Below are 14,749 nucleotides of genomic sequence, written 5' to 3' on the forward strand. Positions count from 1 at the left end.
AGATTGTCAAAGAGTAGGTATTCAATAAATGTTTGTTGGACGAATTAAAAAACTCTAATAAACCAATGATCATACAATTGTGGATGAAAAAAATGAGTAAGTAAGGTTGAGTTTATGGATGGGCTTTGTTGGGTTTTGACAGATCTAGACGTGCGGGACAGGTGGAGTGGGAAGTTGTGAAAAAGATATGTAAAGCAGGGAGTGTCATCAAAGCAAAAAAACACAAAGGTTGGAAAGGTGAAGCTGGGTTCCAGAAACAGTGAACAGTTCAGTTTGGCTCTACGATAGTGAGAGATGAGACTATAAAGATACAGTGGCTCCATAATGTGGTGTGTTTGAGAGTCAGACTGAGGTAGTTTTAATTAATTAAGGAGGCAATGGTGAGTCGTGGCTTTTGGGCAGGGGTCTTCCATGATCTTTAGGATCATGTTCTTTTGGGAGATTCTTATAGCAGCAGTGAGATAGGATGGCTTGGGATGAGAAGAAATATAAAGGGAGAAAGATTAATTAGAAGGTTCCTATGAGGGTAGAAGCAAAAGATAACAATAAGAAGCTGAGCAATGATGGTCATAGAAGGAATGGAAAGGCAGGAGCAGAATCAAAAGATATTCAGAAAAAAATTACTATGCCAGATCAGGCCCCAGATTGGGATGGTTGGAGGTTAGAGCTGGACTCAGAGTGAGCCCTTGGTGACAGAGCATTAAGGTCTCAATGACTAGAAGTAATGATGTCAAGAAGGTGAGAAGTTTCAAGTAAAGATAATTGATTTTGTGGTGTCAGCAGGATGTCCAGGTGGAGAAATGTTCAGGGCACCTAGAAATGCAACACTGCAGTCTAGAAGACAGACTGGGGCCAGAAATTTGAACTTGGAAGCCATCTGGTATAAGTGATAAATGAAGTGGATAGGATGGCCAAGGAAACTGAGAATAAGTGTAAGAGAAAACCCCACAGGGGTATGCTTACACTTGGCAGGGTAAAGGAGGGAGGGAAATCTAGGAAATAGGAAGAGGAGCAGTCCTAGAGAGAGACAAGACTCATCCGGAAAATGCATCTCTCAGAAGACAAGAAACAGAGCCTCAAAAGGAAAGAGTGGGTAAATAGAGTAAAAAAGAGAATTGAAGGAAGAGAAGGACCGAGATAGGGCAGATGGTCTGTTGACAGGTGAGGAAGCTTTGGTGGGTTTGAAGCTGAACTGACGGGGTTTACAGAAGGAAGGCATGGAGGAAGGCATGAGGGAGCTGAACTGTTCCATATCCTTTCTGATGCAAGAGGCAGGGGTACTGATAGCATGGTTCCTGGCATTGTGGCCATTTGGGTTTAATGAACTCAATTTATCCTTCCATGTATGCTCAGTAGTCATATAACTTTCACTGAAACAACAGGGCAAGAACTACAGGTGCAAAGAGCATTAAGGACTCTCAAGTCTGGAGCTTGATTCATGAAAACTGCCTGCCTGGGGGCACTGGGTCTCACCATTTCCTGAGAGGAAACGGTCAACGTTAAAATGACCATTTTGTATGTCAATATGCGTGCCAGAGCTATGCGTGGCAATTAACTAAATATCACGACACTATTAATTGCACACTTTTTTGTCACTAATTTGAAATGATATTTTTGTCATAAACTAAATTCCTGTATAGATTTGAGTCTGTATCTGGACTCTATTTCATTTCATTTTATACCAAACCTGCTGGTATTTAATTGGGATTGCCTTGAGTTTATAAATTAATTTGAGAAGAACCAGCATTTTTACAATATTCAGTCTACTAAAAAGAAGGGTATTTAAGTCTTCTTTTATGTCTCTCAGTGGAAGATAATTATTTTTCCATATTGTTCCTAAACTTGTCTTTTTCAGTTTATTGCTATAGATTTCCCTTTTGCATTGCTATTGTCAATGGTATTATTTTTTGCACTGCAAGTGTGTGTCAGTAAGAAAGATGTAGGTATTTTCTCAGATGAACAATTAAAATTTTTTAAAAATCTAAAGCAAATTTCAGTTTTTAATAGCATCTGACCTTCATTGAGCTGATACACATGTAAAAAAAAAATCATTTTGGATACTACTAGCGAGTAAAACAGGGAAAAAAATGAATGTGGTTTATTTCGTTTTTGTGTTGCTAAAGTTTCCTTACAGAAGACAAGCTGTATTTGGAGTTAAAATGGGCTGTCTGTTCAGTCTTGGTCCCACCAATGGGAGCTCCGTTTTCCTCCTAAGACCACACAAAGCTCTAGCTAAACTCTGGCTCTTTCCCCAGAAAAGCAGCCCAGTTCAGTCCTGCTGCTTGAATTCATGACCATGACCAAGGGCTCTTCAGTGTCTCCTCCCCAGGTGCTGGTGGAACAGGTTGAAGGAAGCTGCAGCCACAGCAGTAATCCCCCCACTGCCAATCACACTCATCACGGACAGAGAGGAGTTTTCAGATGGTTTCACGCAGCCATGAGTCAGAAAGGGTTTTGGTTTTACCTTTTTCTTCATCCCAGTCCTTTGAAACTTTTCAGTTTGGAGAAAAACTGAAAACTATTTAACAAATCTATACAAGGGGTAAGCAAACTTTTACTGTAAAGGGCCAGATAGAAATGTTCTAGGCTTTGTGGGCCACATGGTCTCGGTTGCAACTTCTTAAATCTGTTGTAGCATGAAAGCAGTAAATGAGCCTGGCTGTCTTCTAACAAAACTTTATTTACAAAACAAGTGGTGGGCCGGATTTGGCTCATAGGCCAGATTTAGCCTGTGGTTCATAGTTCCCAGATCCCTATTTTAGATCAGTAAACTTCCAAACCATTCATTATTTATATTTTAAAGAATAAAAGCAATGCGCTAGTCTCCACAGAGCTAATGATGACAGGATGCAAAGCACCGGAATGAACAAAATGTAGAAAAAGCACCAAAATGATTTCTTATCAATTCCAAAATAGCAATTCTGAGCATAGCTAGCATTTGTCTGCTTTACAAAGCACAAATGGGATCATAGTATTTAATAAACACACATATTACATTGCAGTGTGAGGAGGAAGAGAGAGTGGCATGAAAAAATCAGTAGTAATGAAAGCATTTGTTCTTACTTACCAATCCTGTACCGCATTGAAGGATTCCTCATTTGTGATGTCATACATTAAAATAAAGCCCATGGCCCCACGATAATAAGCTGTGGTGATAGTCCTGTATCTTTCCTGGCCTGCTGTGTCCTAAAAGATAATAATAATAATCTCTCAAAAAATAAGGCAATACATTTTAGGGGAAGTGGTTATTCCAGAAATAATCACCATAAAGAGTCTAAATTGTACTTGCAGTGTACAGCTGCGCATATTTTTCAGTCTTGTTTTTCCTAATAGTTTTCATATGGCAGTTCTGCATTATTATGAAAAATTCTCTTTTCGTAAAGATCTAGTTCAAAGTACCTTCTACATAGCTTCATTCTTATTAAGTAGCATCTAACTATAGAAAATAAAATAAAAAGAAAGATCATACATATCAAAAGGTGTGGCTTTTGTATAGTTTACAGCCAGAGGAGTACATGAGCTCCATCATTATGTATTTATTGTCTCCCTACTATGAACAAGACACTGTGGGGGAAAAAAGAAGTTTATGAAAAAGACCCTGTTTTTAAAGGCATGCAGTTTAGTATCAGTTATTCAACTGTAAAATGAGATTAAAAATATCTTCTTTGTGTGGAAGTTTGAGTCAGACAGATCTAGAATTCCTGCTCTCCCCTTAGTTAGCTGGGGGAATGTGGGCAAGCCACTGAACCTCCGTGAAGTGACCACCTCTAAGGTGCACCACGCTTGTTAGGGTTACATGAAATAGTGCATGTGAAGTGCTGCACACAGAGCCTGGCACGCAAAAAGTGGTCAGTAAACGGCACGTACTGGCTGTTGTTCCCGAAATTTGGGGAGGCAAGGCTAACACAGGATGGGAGATAGCAGCTTACAAATACAGGGGTTCCAGGACTGCAAAAGAGCTGGCATGGAACAGTTAAATCTGGGGATCAGAGGCAGCTATGTCACTGAAACAACCCATATATGTCATGTGAACTGTATAGTGTAGCTCAAGAGATTACTCCTAAATTCTACCAGCTCTTGCCCCTTTGTCTTCTCGGGACCTGGGATGTCACTTACAACCCCCTTCACCACTTTCCCTGGAGACTGGGCTCTGACTTCTCTCTGCTGTTACTCTAGGTGCTTAGCATTTTGGACTGAAATGTTACCTTCTTTCTGACTTCAGCGTGGATCGTCTTGCTCCCCTTCTCCTAGAGATGCCTCCTTTCTACACAGAGTGCATCCCAACTCCCCCTAAGACTTAAGAAGTCTTTAAGTGAAAGCTAATGTGTTGGGTGGCACAAGAATAGATTCCTTTAGCATCAAAATGAAGCTAATATCTCCTGGATCTCACTGTTGGGTTGGGCTCATGTTGGATAGGCTGTTCATCACCCGCAGGTATCTCCTGCTTGGATGCTTACACTCCACCTGGACGAACAGTGGGAAACTCAAGATTGCTTACAATTTTCTCCTGATTTGTGCGCTATATTCTATTTAGCTCCTGCAAGTTCAGAGAAGGGTGATCAAAGAAGGCTGAGGAAATCAGCGAAGGATTCTGAGAGAACGTGGTGGTGTGAAACGGAACTTGAAAATTAGCTAAGGGTGTGACTTTTCATGAAGCCAGCAACAATTATATTCTACTCTTGGAGCAGAGATAAGGCTGGCCTGATTGGAAGATATTCATTAGGTGATACAACAGAGATAAGGTTCCAAAGGTAAGATGAAAACAGACTATGATAGCAAAAATACAGCAAAATCAGTGAAGAGCTTTTAAAACATACCACCAACAGGAGAAAACAAAAAGGAAAACACATATTTCACCAAATGAACATTTGACAACTCCTTGAATATAGAAAAAAATGCTATAAATAAAATTGAAATGATATAGAAACAAATGATAAACTGGGAACTATATTTGCATGGTACCAGCGAGACCAAAAGTTAATATCTTTGATATATTAAATGGTATTAGAAATCATTAAAAAATGTTAAATATTCTAATTTTTATAATTTTTTATTAATAGGCTCATAAATAGCTAATTAATTTATAAAAAGAGTTGAATCTCAAGCATAATAATGGAAATGTAATGCTGCATAGTTTCATGCCCTTATAATAGAATTTACCTGTCAACTATTTGAATATTTTATTATACATTGCTTAGTATTTTATAAATTTGAAAGTGTAGGTGTTAGTCATAAATATGGATATCATAAGTTGCACATAATTGGGATAAATATACAAATTTGTTAGGCAGAGAGAAGCAAATCTTGAGCTTATTTGGATATTCTTGGATATTTGTTGGATCTAATTCAATTAACAGTATATCCAAATGTGAAATAAGGAAGAAAGTTAGAGAACCAAATTCCTAAGTACCATGTTTAAAGAGCAAGGTATAATCAGAGGTTGTATAATATATTTTAGCTCTCTGGGGAACAGAACCCCTTATAACTAGTCATTCTATAAAACGTATCCACTTTTGACTTGGGTTCATATTTTCCAGAACACATTTTCTATAAAATTACCTTTTTTTTTTTTTTTTTTTGCCTATTGTGAAACGCTGTAAATGGTTTTCTTTTTCTCTTGGTAAAATATCTTTTTGGATTGATTGAGCAACCTTCTTAAAGATTGGGGACCTCATTCCTGCTGCCTTCTCTGTACAACAGATAGCTTTTCCATAATTTCTCAATAGGAGCAAACAGCCACTATACCCGAGGCACTGCTAAAAGGTGACCCAGACCCTTCCTGTCAAGCATGTCTTCAACACAGACACTGAATAATACTGTGTTGGAAAACTATGGCATTATCTCTTTCTCCTTGACCCCTTCCAGTGATGCCTTCCCTTTTCATGTGATGTTAATTTTATTTTGACATAAAAGAAACTAGTTCTAGTGTTATAAAACACACCAATTTCACACTGTAGGTATATTTAGTCTTTGAGAGAGCAGAAATCAAGGTCCCGTTATATTATGATTGAGATGTTACAGGAAACCACAGGGTTGAATAGCCATTAGGTCTCAAAATTTAAAAATAGAGAAAGGAGAACAAAAAAAAGCTTCTAAGAAAAAAAAAATAGAAGCTTTCAGATAGCACTTAAGTCACAGCAAAGGGCAGGACCTTCCACACCATTCTGACTTGACCCCAGAAACACAATGTAATTGGAAGTAGTCATCACCTAAAAACTCTCAGGGAGAATAAGAAATTGCACCAAACAGAGAAAGTGTGGTAAGAAATAAGAAGGAAATTCTCTTTCCAAGTAAAAGAAAATAAAAAAGAGTAAAACTAAGCTAATAAACAGACACCAAGTTGGTTCTGCATTGGTTTTGAGCACAGAAAACAATCTCAGAATTACAAACTCATTAGCATATTCTCTCCCATGATATCTGGAAGAATAGGAAGTCAGAAAAACACTTCATTATGTTTGACATTTACTAATGATGATACAAGATTATATTTGAAAGAAGAGAACATTTTATAATGTCAAGAGCCACTAATGTAATTAAATGTGAACATTCTCCGAAGGTAAGTGACTGAAATGGTACCTCTTCTCAATGTGCTCAGGAAAATGTCTCCAAATTCTGGCTTTGCATTGTTCCTCTGCCCCATTGATTCTAATAGCTAGGAATACCTGCTGATTTACTGTAAATATAGGTTTCTGGTGATTGAAAACCACCACTATAAATCTCTTCCAGAGAAAATGAGGGATTAAAGAAGTGATTAAATAATGAAAATTTTTTCCTTCATTTTCCTCTCTTTTAAGAAAAATAAAATCATTTTAGTTGGTTTAAATATTTTGATTTCTCACTCATGTTTTTAGGAGGAATTTTTGGCCTTAATGATAAGTTTGATTAGCAAATACTTGAATAACTGTGAAGAAAAGACTGTAAAATGGAAAACATTAGCAGCTTGATAATAGTAGCCAGTATCAATTTCAGTTTGAATTTAGGCATTCTTGTCTTACGGTCTGTTCTCTGATGAAACATTTTATTCCTTTAACTGTATGTACTGCATTGTGAAAGCATTCTGAGGTCATGCAGAGATAATGTGCAGTTTTAAGACTGAGGAAAGAGCTTTCGTTTGTAAGGTCTGGGTTATATTGTAATTTGGTTTTTGTTTTGGTGATTACTTCTCTCTGTATTGGATTAAAGGGAAAATGGAAGTAACCATTAGTAAAGAAACATAACTCAAATAATACCACCACAATCAAAATACATTTATTGAATGTCTAGACAGAGAAAAATAGACTGAAGGATAGACAATCCTGGTACCTGTTAAAGTAAGTAAGTTTATAGGTAAAGAAACCAAACCAAAACACATTGGTGTTGACTGATCAACAAAAGCAATTTAATTAAGCTAAAGGAAATAATATTTAATAACCCAAAGAGGAAGTCAACAGAAATGGAAGATGCATTGCAACATGAGACATAAAACACACTTCAGTGAGTTCCAAATGGACACAAAGACGTGGAATGGAATAAACACTTGTCATTTAGCATTCAAGCAAGTAGTAATCTCATAACTTGTATTGGCTACATTTTACCTATAGGAATTATTTTGAATCATCAAAGGAAGATTAAATTATGCTCAATAAAGCTTAATATTAACACTGATTGATTGATTGATTCATTCATTCAATAAACATTTAGTGAACACATTACTAGTTAGGGACTGTGATAGGTATATACTAAATTTATTCTATTCTAGACATATTTTTGTATATTTTAAAATTCGACACATTAAAAGCATTTTATTAATCAGAATATTATATTCCCTACATGTCTAGAAAAGATTAAATAAAATCGTGAAAATATCATTTCCAAAGAAGCAGACAGCTTAGAAACTTAAAACTGTAATTGAGACCATCTGCTCAGTGGTGAAGTTCTCCAATTCCTAGTCACTGTTACAGGTTGTGTTGTGTTCCCCAAAAGATATGCTGAAATCCTAACCCCTAGGACCTGTGAACGGGATCTTATTTGGAAATAAGGTCTTTGCAGATGTAATCAAGTTAAAATGAGATCATACCATATTGGGTGGGCCCTAACCCTATGATTAGTATCTTTTTAAGAAGAGAAAACTGAGACACAGAACACACAGATTAAGGCCACACAAAGGCAAAGGCAGAGACTGGAGCCATGCATCAACAAGCCGAGGAATGCCAAGGATTGCTGGCATCCACTAGCAGTTAAAAGAGAGGCATGGAACAAATTCTACCCTAGAGCCTGAGAGAGCATGGCCCTGCCAACACCTTAATTTAGGACTTCTAGCCTCCGGAACTGTGAGGCAATAAATTTCTGTTGTTTTAAGCCCCTCAGTTTGTGGTACTTCATTATGGCGGCCCCAGGAAACTAATACAGTTACTGACCCAGTTTGCAATCTTCATGATCAGGGAGAAAGCAATATAATTTCACAGCTACCCACACACCCGTTTACTACTTTACAGAGGAGAAAACATAGAAAATTAAAGGCAGTATTATGGAAAAGTCTAACATAGTCTCACTGTATGAATTCATGGATGTTATGCTAAAATGCATTAAAATACCCCATTTATGTAAAATTAATTCTGCTCAAAAGAGAGTGAGTTGATGTATCTTATTGCTTTAAAAAAGTAGATCTTAACATATTTATGTGTATATATACATACATATGTATACATACAGACATATATGGTTATTAGAAGGACAGAACAGCATTGCCTGAAATGACAAAAATTATAAATTGCTTCATGTTGAAATTTTCATCCTCAAATGGTTGAGATGCTGTTACAGAAAAATCTAACAAGATGCAAGCTTCCCCAACAACAGAAACAATAAAATGCTGATTATTACACATCACTTCTTCTGTATGATGTTACTTCTCCCAAGTTGTATTTATTTTTCATTTCCATAAAGAGGCAGGCACAAAGGAACATTGACTATAGTCTTATAAAAATAGTGAACAAAATGGGAAGCTTAAATATTTTATGCTTTCTTGTTGCATATTTATTTTTAAAATGAAATAAGAATTTTTTTCCTTACAGCAGCTAATCTTCCATTAAAATAAAATTTACAAACCACTTTTCCCTACTGATCTTGTGCAAACAGTCAGTTTGAATTCATTTACACACACAGACAAGCGCCTGTAAATCAAGCCCATATTTTAGAAGAGAGTGCTAATAAACTGGCCCCTAAATAGTTCTTCAATCGATTTAGATGTCCTTCCTAGCTATCGTCCTTCATCCTTCCTCTTCCCACCAGTAGATTTTATTGATCAGATTTTCTTGTCATAATGTTTCACTTTTAAATACCCAAAGCTTCATTTTACAATAGCATTCACTTCTAAGTAAAACCTAATAAAATAAGCCTGAGGCAGAAGGATAAAACTTGACCTATTATTTCTTGGCGGTGTTACCATGGCAATTCATCCTTCCTAGAAGAGAGAAACAGTCATATATAGCTTGGTTATAAGGGGCTTTTGACTCCATTGTCAGTGAGACCCTAACATATCGACCAATTGTGTGTTTTTGCTCATGAAAGTTGGAGACACTTTTCAGTAAACACCTTCTAAATGCTCAGATGAACTCTCTTTAAGACCTTAATAAAATTTACCATCAAAACTGTGCAAAGGCACCTTCATTTATTTTATTTAAGAGCTTGTTTTCAAAGAACGCTTAACACAAAGGCAGAGAAAGACGCCATTTTTGCTTTCTTTCTAATTAATCTTTTTGACATACTTCTTCCCAGTGGGATTTTGATTATGCTCAACTTCGTCAAAACCTGGGGGATAAATATTTAAAGGCAGGCAGCTCAGAGCTTTTAGTCAAGGTTGGTGATTGTTTTTCTTCACAGAATGCAATTCAAAATGCTTGCAGCAGATCAAATGCTCTATGCTTTAAAGGATAACAGGCTTTTGAGTGGGACTCTTATTGTCACCCTAAAATTGGCAACTAAGACTCAAGCCAGACCCCTTCCAAAGGGATGGAGCTTTCAGTCACACAAGCCACGTGCCAGTTGGCTGGTTGGATGGATGTCTGCTTAGGCAATAGAATTGTTGATCTGCGCTTGTATAGGGGTATTTGAGACCTGGAAAGAGATGGCAGGGTTGAGTAGGGGGAAGCAGTAGAGAAGCCTGACTTCCCACAGGTTAGCATGGCCAGGTGAAGTGAGTTTCTCATGGATCAACAAACATCACAGCAGGTAGCTGCACTTGACACATTTTGCCATTAACTCACTTTTGAGAGGGCTGTCTCCTGGATGGGGTGTGGGAGCCTACGAGGAATATTAACAGGGGCAGGAGGGAGCTGAAGGAATGTTAAAAGGGAAGGAACCTGAGCAAATCTCTCATATCATGTCACCGTGTAGTGGGAGAGGCCTGCAGGACTCCCTGAACATCCTACACAAGGGAACCAGCACTTGGATGTCTGTCACAGAAAACAGGGTGGGTGGCAGGACAACTTAGCCAGAGAAGCCAAGAGAGAACTATAACTCATATCCAGTTAGATAGAGTCATCTGCCCTTTCTTTGTCTCCCAGCCCTCCTTCCGTCTCTTGACCCTGGAAGAGTAAGAACTAGACAAAGGAGGGACAGAAAAGGTGAAAGTGTGGATCAAACCCCTCTTCCTGATACACTTCCAGTCCCTGGGAATGCAGGCAGATTTGCAAGGGAAGAATAGGAATGTTAAATGAGATATGACCTGGACATTTAAACTAGGCTTAAAAATGCTCAGCTTTTATTTTTTTTAATACACTTTATTTTTTAGAGTAGTTTCAGGTTCGCAGCAAAATTGAACAGAAGGCACAGAGACTTTCCATATACCCTCTGCGCCACACATAGCCTCCCCCATTACCAACATCACCCACCAGAGTGGTACATTTGCTGCAGTTGATGAACCTACCCTGACACATCATAATCACTCAAAGTCCAGAGTTTACGTTAGGGTGCACTTTTGGTGGTGTAGATTCCGTGGGTTTGTACAAACGTATAATGACAGGTATCCTCAATTACAGTACCACACAGAGTAATTTCACTGCCCTAAACATCCTCTGCCCGAGCTTTTTTTTTAAATAAGAGAAAAAGATTGGAAATGGGATGCTCAAGTTGTAGTTTGGGGAGAGGCACAGGACTTTGAAAACAGGGTTTAGATAAAGATAATACCAACGCATGATATTTAACACCAATGGATTTAGACTTTTCACCAAACTAATCACCAGTGAAATATAACAACACAACAACATGAAGAATGTAGACTTAAGCAGGGCTTTACACATTTCAAAGCACATTCACATGTATCATTTCATTTAATTATTATTCTGGGGTAGTAGACCACTTCGCAGATGATGAAACTGAGAAACAAAGAGGCTAGGTGCCAGATCTAAGTCAAAACAGTGGAAAACGACAAATGTCATACCAAACACAGCCTTCCTCACACATTCAAAATTTAGTCCTCCTTCCAAATATTAGACTGAATGTTGAATAATTTAGGTTATATTTTTCACTCTGGGTCTATGTTTGATGTCATTTGGCTATTTAACATTCATGTATGTGCTTTCGATCTTTGTCAGTTTCACTGTTTTGAACTCCATTCATTCTGCAACCATTGGTAGCTGTGTCTAGTCCCAGTACTCTATTGAAACTGTTCATGCTAAAGTAATCAGCGCCATCCTGATTGCCATATCCAGTGGTTTCATTTTTGGCTCTCATCTGATTTTCCTTTTTGAAACATTTGGTACTGAGGACAAGTACTTATTTCTTTAAATCCACTCTTCCACAGCATGGCTCTCTGCTGAATCTTTAGCCTCTTTGAATTTTCTTCTTTAGTTACCTTGCGAGCTCTTCTTTTCTGCTCACCTCTTAAAGGCACACAGGCTTCTGATCTTTATCCTCTCTCATCCTCCTGTGCTATACTATCTTCATAGTTTCAAAGGTAATCTATAAATAGCTGCACCTTGGTAGGAAACCGTAACAACATTCTTGTGTCCCAGAACTACATTTCTCTCATCGTAACACACAGATATTTCACATTTAACTTGTACAAAAAACCAAAGTCATGGCAATTCTCTTAAACTTGTGTCACCAGCACTTTAAATCTTTTAATCACAACATCAAAACACAAATTTTTGCAAGCTGAAAATCTGCCAGGTATCCAATATTCTCCCTCACCCTTCATTGACATCCCTCCCATATTTTTAAAGAAATATAATCAGACATGACACTGTTTTTCCTTAAGCCTAGGTCAAGGCAAAAGAAAAGATAATATCACCTAGGCTTTTTCTTTATTGAAATACTTTTACTCTTATTACTAATCACAGCTTTCTCTACTCTCTAGGAGAAAATGTCGTTAGTCTGAGATGCAGGCCTAGCATCTTTGGGAAGGAAAAAAGATGCACACAGAATAAGGTCTGTAAAGATTAAATACAAAACAAGTTCATAGTTTTTGACATGGCTTATAGATTCTTGTCATATCACCAATGTCAGTTCTACACTGTTGAAAAAAGGGTTGAAAGAGTTCCAAAGGCCAGCTGAGTCACTCTAAATTTTGTTAGTTTTAAAATGAAACCAGAACTGGGTATAAAATATATGACTGTGGCATGAGTTTTCCTCTAGAATAGGAGTGTTTCTGTGCCTTGTGCAGTCTTTCCTCTGTTAAATAGTCAAGTTGGCTACTCAGCTAAATTTCTTTCTCTGATCAGCTTTCTTTTGTTACTCATGCTGAAAAGTGATTGTGTCACTCATTGTAGGTCAAGATCAAAGGTTTTTTCTTTTTTTTTTTTTGAATTCCAATTAGATATTAGGTAGATAGGGTGACCACACATCTTGGTTTGCCCAGAAATGTCCCAGTTTATGTCCTGTGGTAGATAATGAACACTTAATTAATGAACTTATTGTCTCAAAAAAGTCTTCTGGAACTTTTTCAGTTTAATTTATATTTGAAACCAGGTCTGGATCTACAAAACAAGTCATAGTTTCTGACATAAAATGTTTTGTTTGATTAACATAGTGTTTAAATTTTTTAAGCCAACATATCAGAATGTGGAGATTTTTACGCAAAAGACTATTTCTTCTGAAAAATTAAGGAAGATGGTAACAAATGTTGTCTACATTGCTGTGTAGCCAGAGGGTTGGAGCACCTGTCTTTTTGGTCTTGTGTTTTCATGCTCAAGAGAACTCAAGTATATCTTCAGAAAGAAATAAAAATCGCCTATCAAATGGTTAGCACTTTATTCTTCTGGGCTGTCTTAACTAAGAATAAAACTAATTCTTAACTTAGCCCAAGCAATTTAGTGTCTACGTGCAATTTACATTCGAGCTCAAAATTTATATAATGGAAAAGTCAGGTTGTTTTAACTAATCAATATTCTGCCTGGGTTAACTTCTCGTTAAAAACTAACCAAACGTTAGAAATCTCTATTCCTCACATTGTGCTGAGTACTGAGGAAAACATAGAATAAGTATCCATGAGATACAATCTCTAAATCAAAGAATTTGCATTTCCCATAAACTGGAAAAATAAAGCACATAAAGCAATCTGAGAACCTGGCTGTATTTGAAGTGTTTGTTGTGTGATGTGTGCAGTATGTGCCAGAGGAATCAAAGAAAGGGCAGACTGAAGTGAGCTGGCAAAGCCCCGGGAAGAGGTAAGGCAGGTCCCCAGTGCTGGGAAAGTTTTGAAGGGGAAGAGAGGTGAGGGGAGGTGGTTAGCAGACACAACCACAATCGGGATGATGAGAAAGACCATGGAAATGAGTCAGGGGTGAAAAGACTGGCACTGATGTTTACTCTGAGTAAATTTCTCTACCACTTTTCCACTGCAGGGGCTAAAACAATATTTATCTTTGAGTATTGCAGGCTTTTGTTTGGTATCTGGAAATTCACCAGGCATTGCAAATGAATGGTATGATTCCATATTTCCCCTTTAACCTATAGTATCTGGGGAGGAAAAAACAGGACTGATTCTTCTTTCTTCCAGAGCAGGATCCATAATCTGAAATGGAAGAGAGAAAATGTAATCTGTGACCCAGTACCAGCTGGGTCAAATAATTAAATCTCTCTGTATTTTTACTTTCTAACTAAAATAGGAATAAAATTATCTATCTTCTCAAGGCTGTGGTAAGGATTAATAAATTAACATATCTGAAGGTTATTTTGTTTTATTTTTCCCCAGAAGCAGCAATATGAGGAGGAAAGAATAAGGGCTTTAGTGTTAGAACACGTAGGTTCCTACTCTGGCTCTGAGATTCACAGGCTATGTGGCTTTAGAAATATCACCTAACCTCGCTGAGCATTAGTTTCCTGATTTCCACAATGAAATCAATACCTAACACCAGGTTGAACTGCAAGCTGCAAATGAGAAAAGTTCTATGTAAGCTATAAAATGCTATAGGTAGCATCATTACTATTGATTGTGTTAATGATAGTAAAGAATCGAAGCTAGCATGTCAAATCCCAATAGAAAGTGTGTGGTAAGATGCAACTGGATTGCTCAGGAAAATATTGCTCCTTACTTATCCCATCACCAGGGAAGGAAAGGAAATAAAGATATTTGTCCTTCAGAATCACCCAGAATCTACGTGCCCTCATTTTCTCTCCCCATGCCTCCTTACATAAAAAGGGAACAGAACTCAAAGATGAAATACAGAATTAAATCCCTATCATAACTATTACTTGATTATGGATTCTGATTTCCTTAAGGTCCTCTGCACATTCTTACTTTTATGATTGTTTTGACCCTCATTGAGACAAA

General features: G+C 37.4%; 1 protein-coding gene across 2 annotated transcripts in view; it reads right to left on the reverse strand.

The window, feature by feature from the left end:
• RAB3C (RAB3C, member RAS oncogene family) overlaps positions 1 to 14,749 on the reverse strand; it is a 273,330-nt gene that overhangs the window by 149,877 nt on the left and 108,704 nt on the right. For both annotated transcript variants that reach the window (XM_005604243.4, XM_001495070.5), the window contains exon 3: positions 3,068 to 3,186. In XM_005604243.4, the coding sequence (XP_005604300.1) occupies positions 3,068 to 3,186 (119 nt within the window). The remainder of the gene's footprint in view (positions 1 to 3,067; positions 3,187 to 14,749) is intronic.

Source organism: Equus caballus, chromosome 21 (assembly GCF_041296265.1).
Source record: "Equus caballus isolate H_3958 breed thoroughbred chromosome 21, TB-T2T, whole genome shotgun sequence".
Classification (NCBI taxonomy): Eukaryota; Metazoa; Chordata; class Mammalia; order Perissodactyla; family Equidae; genus Equus; species Equus caballus.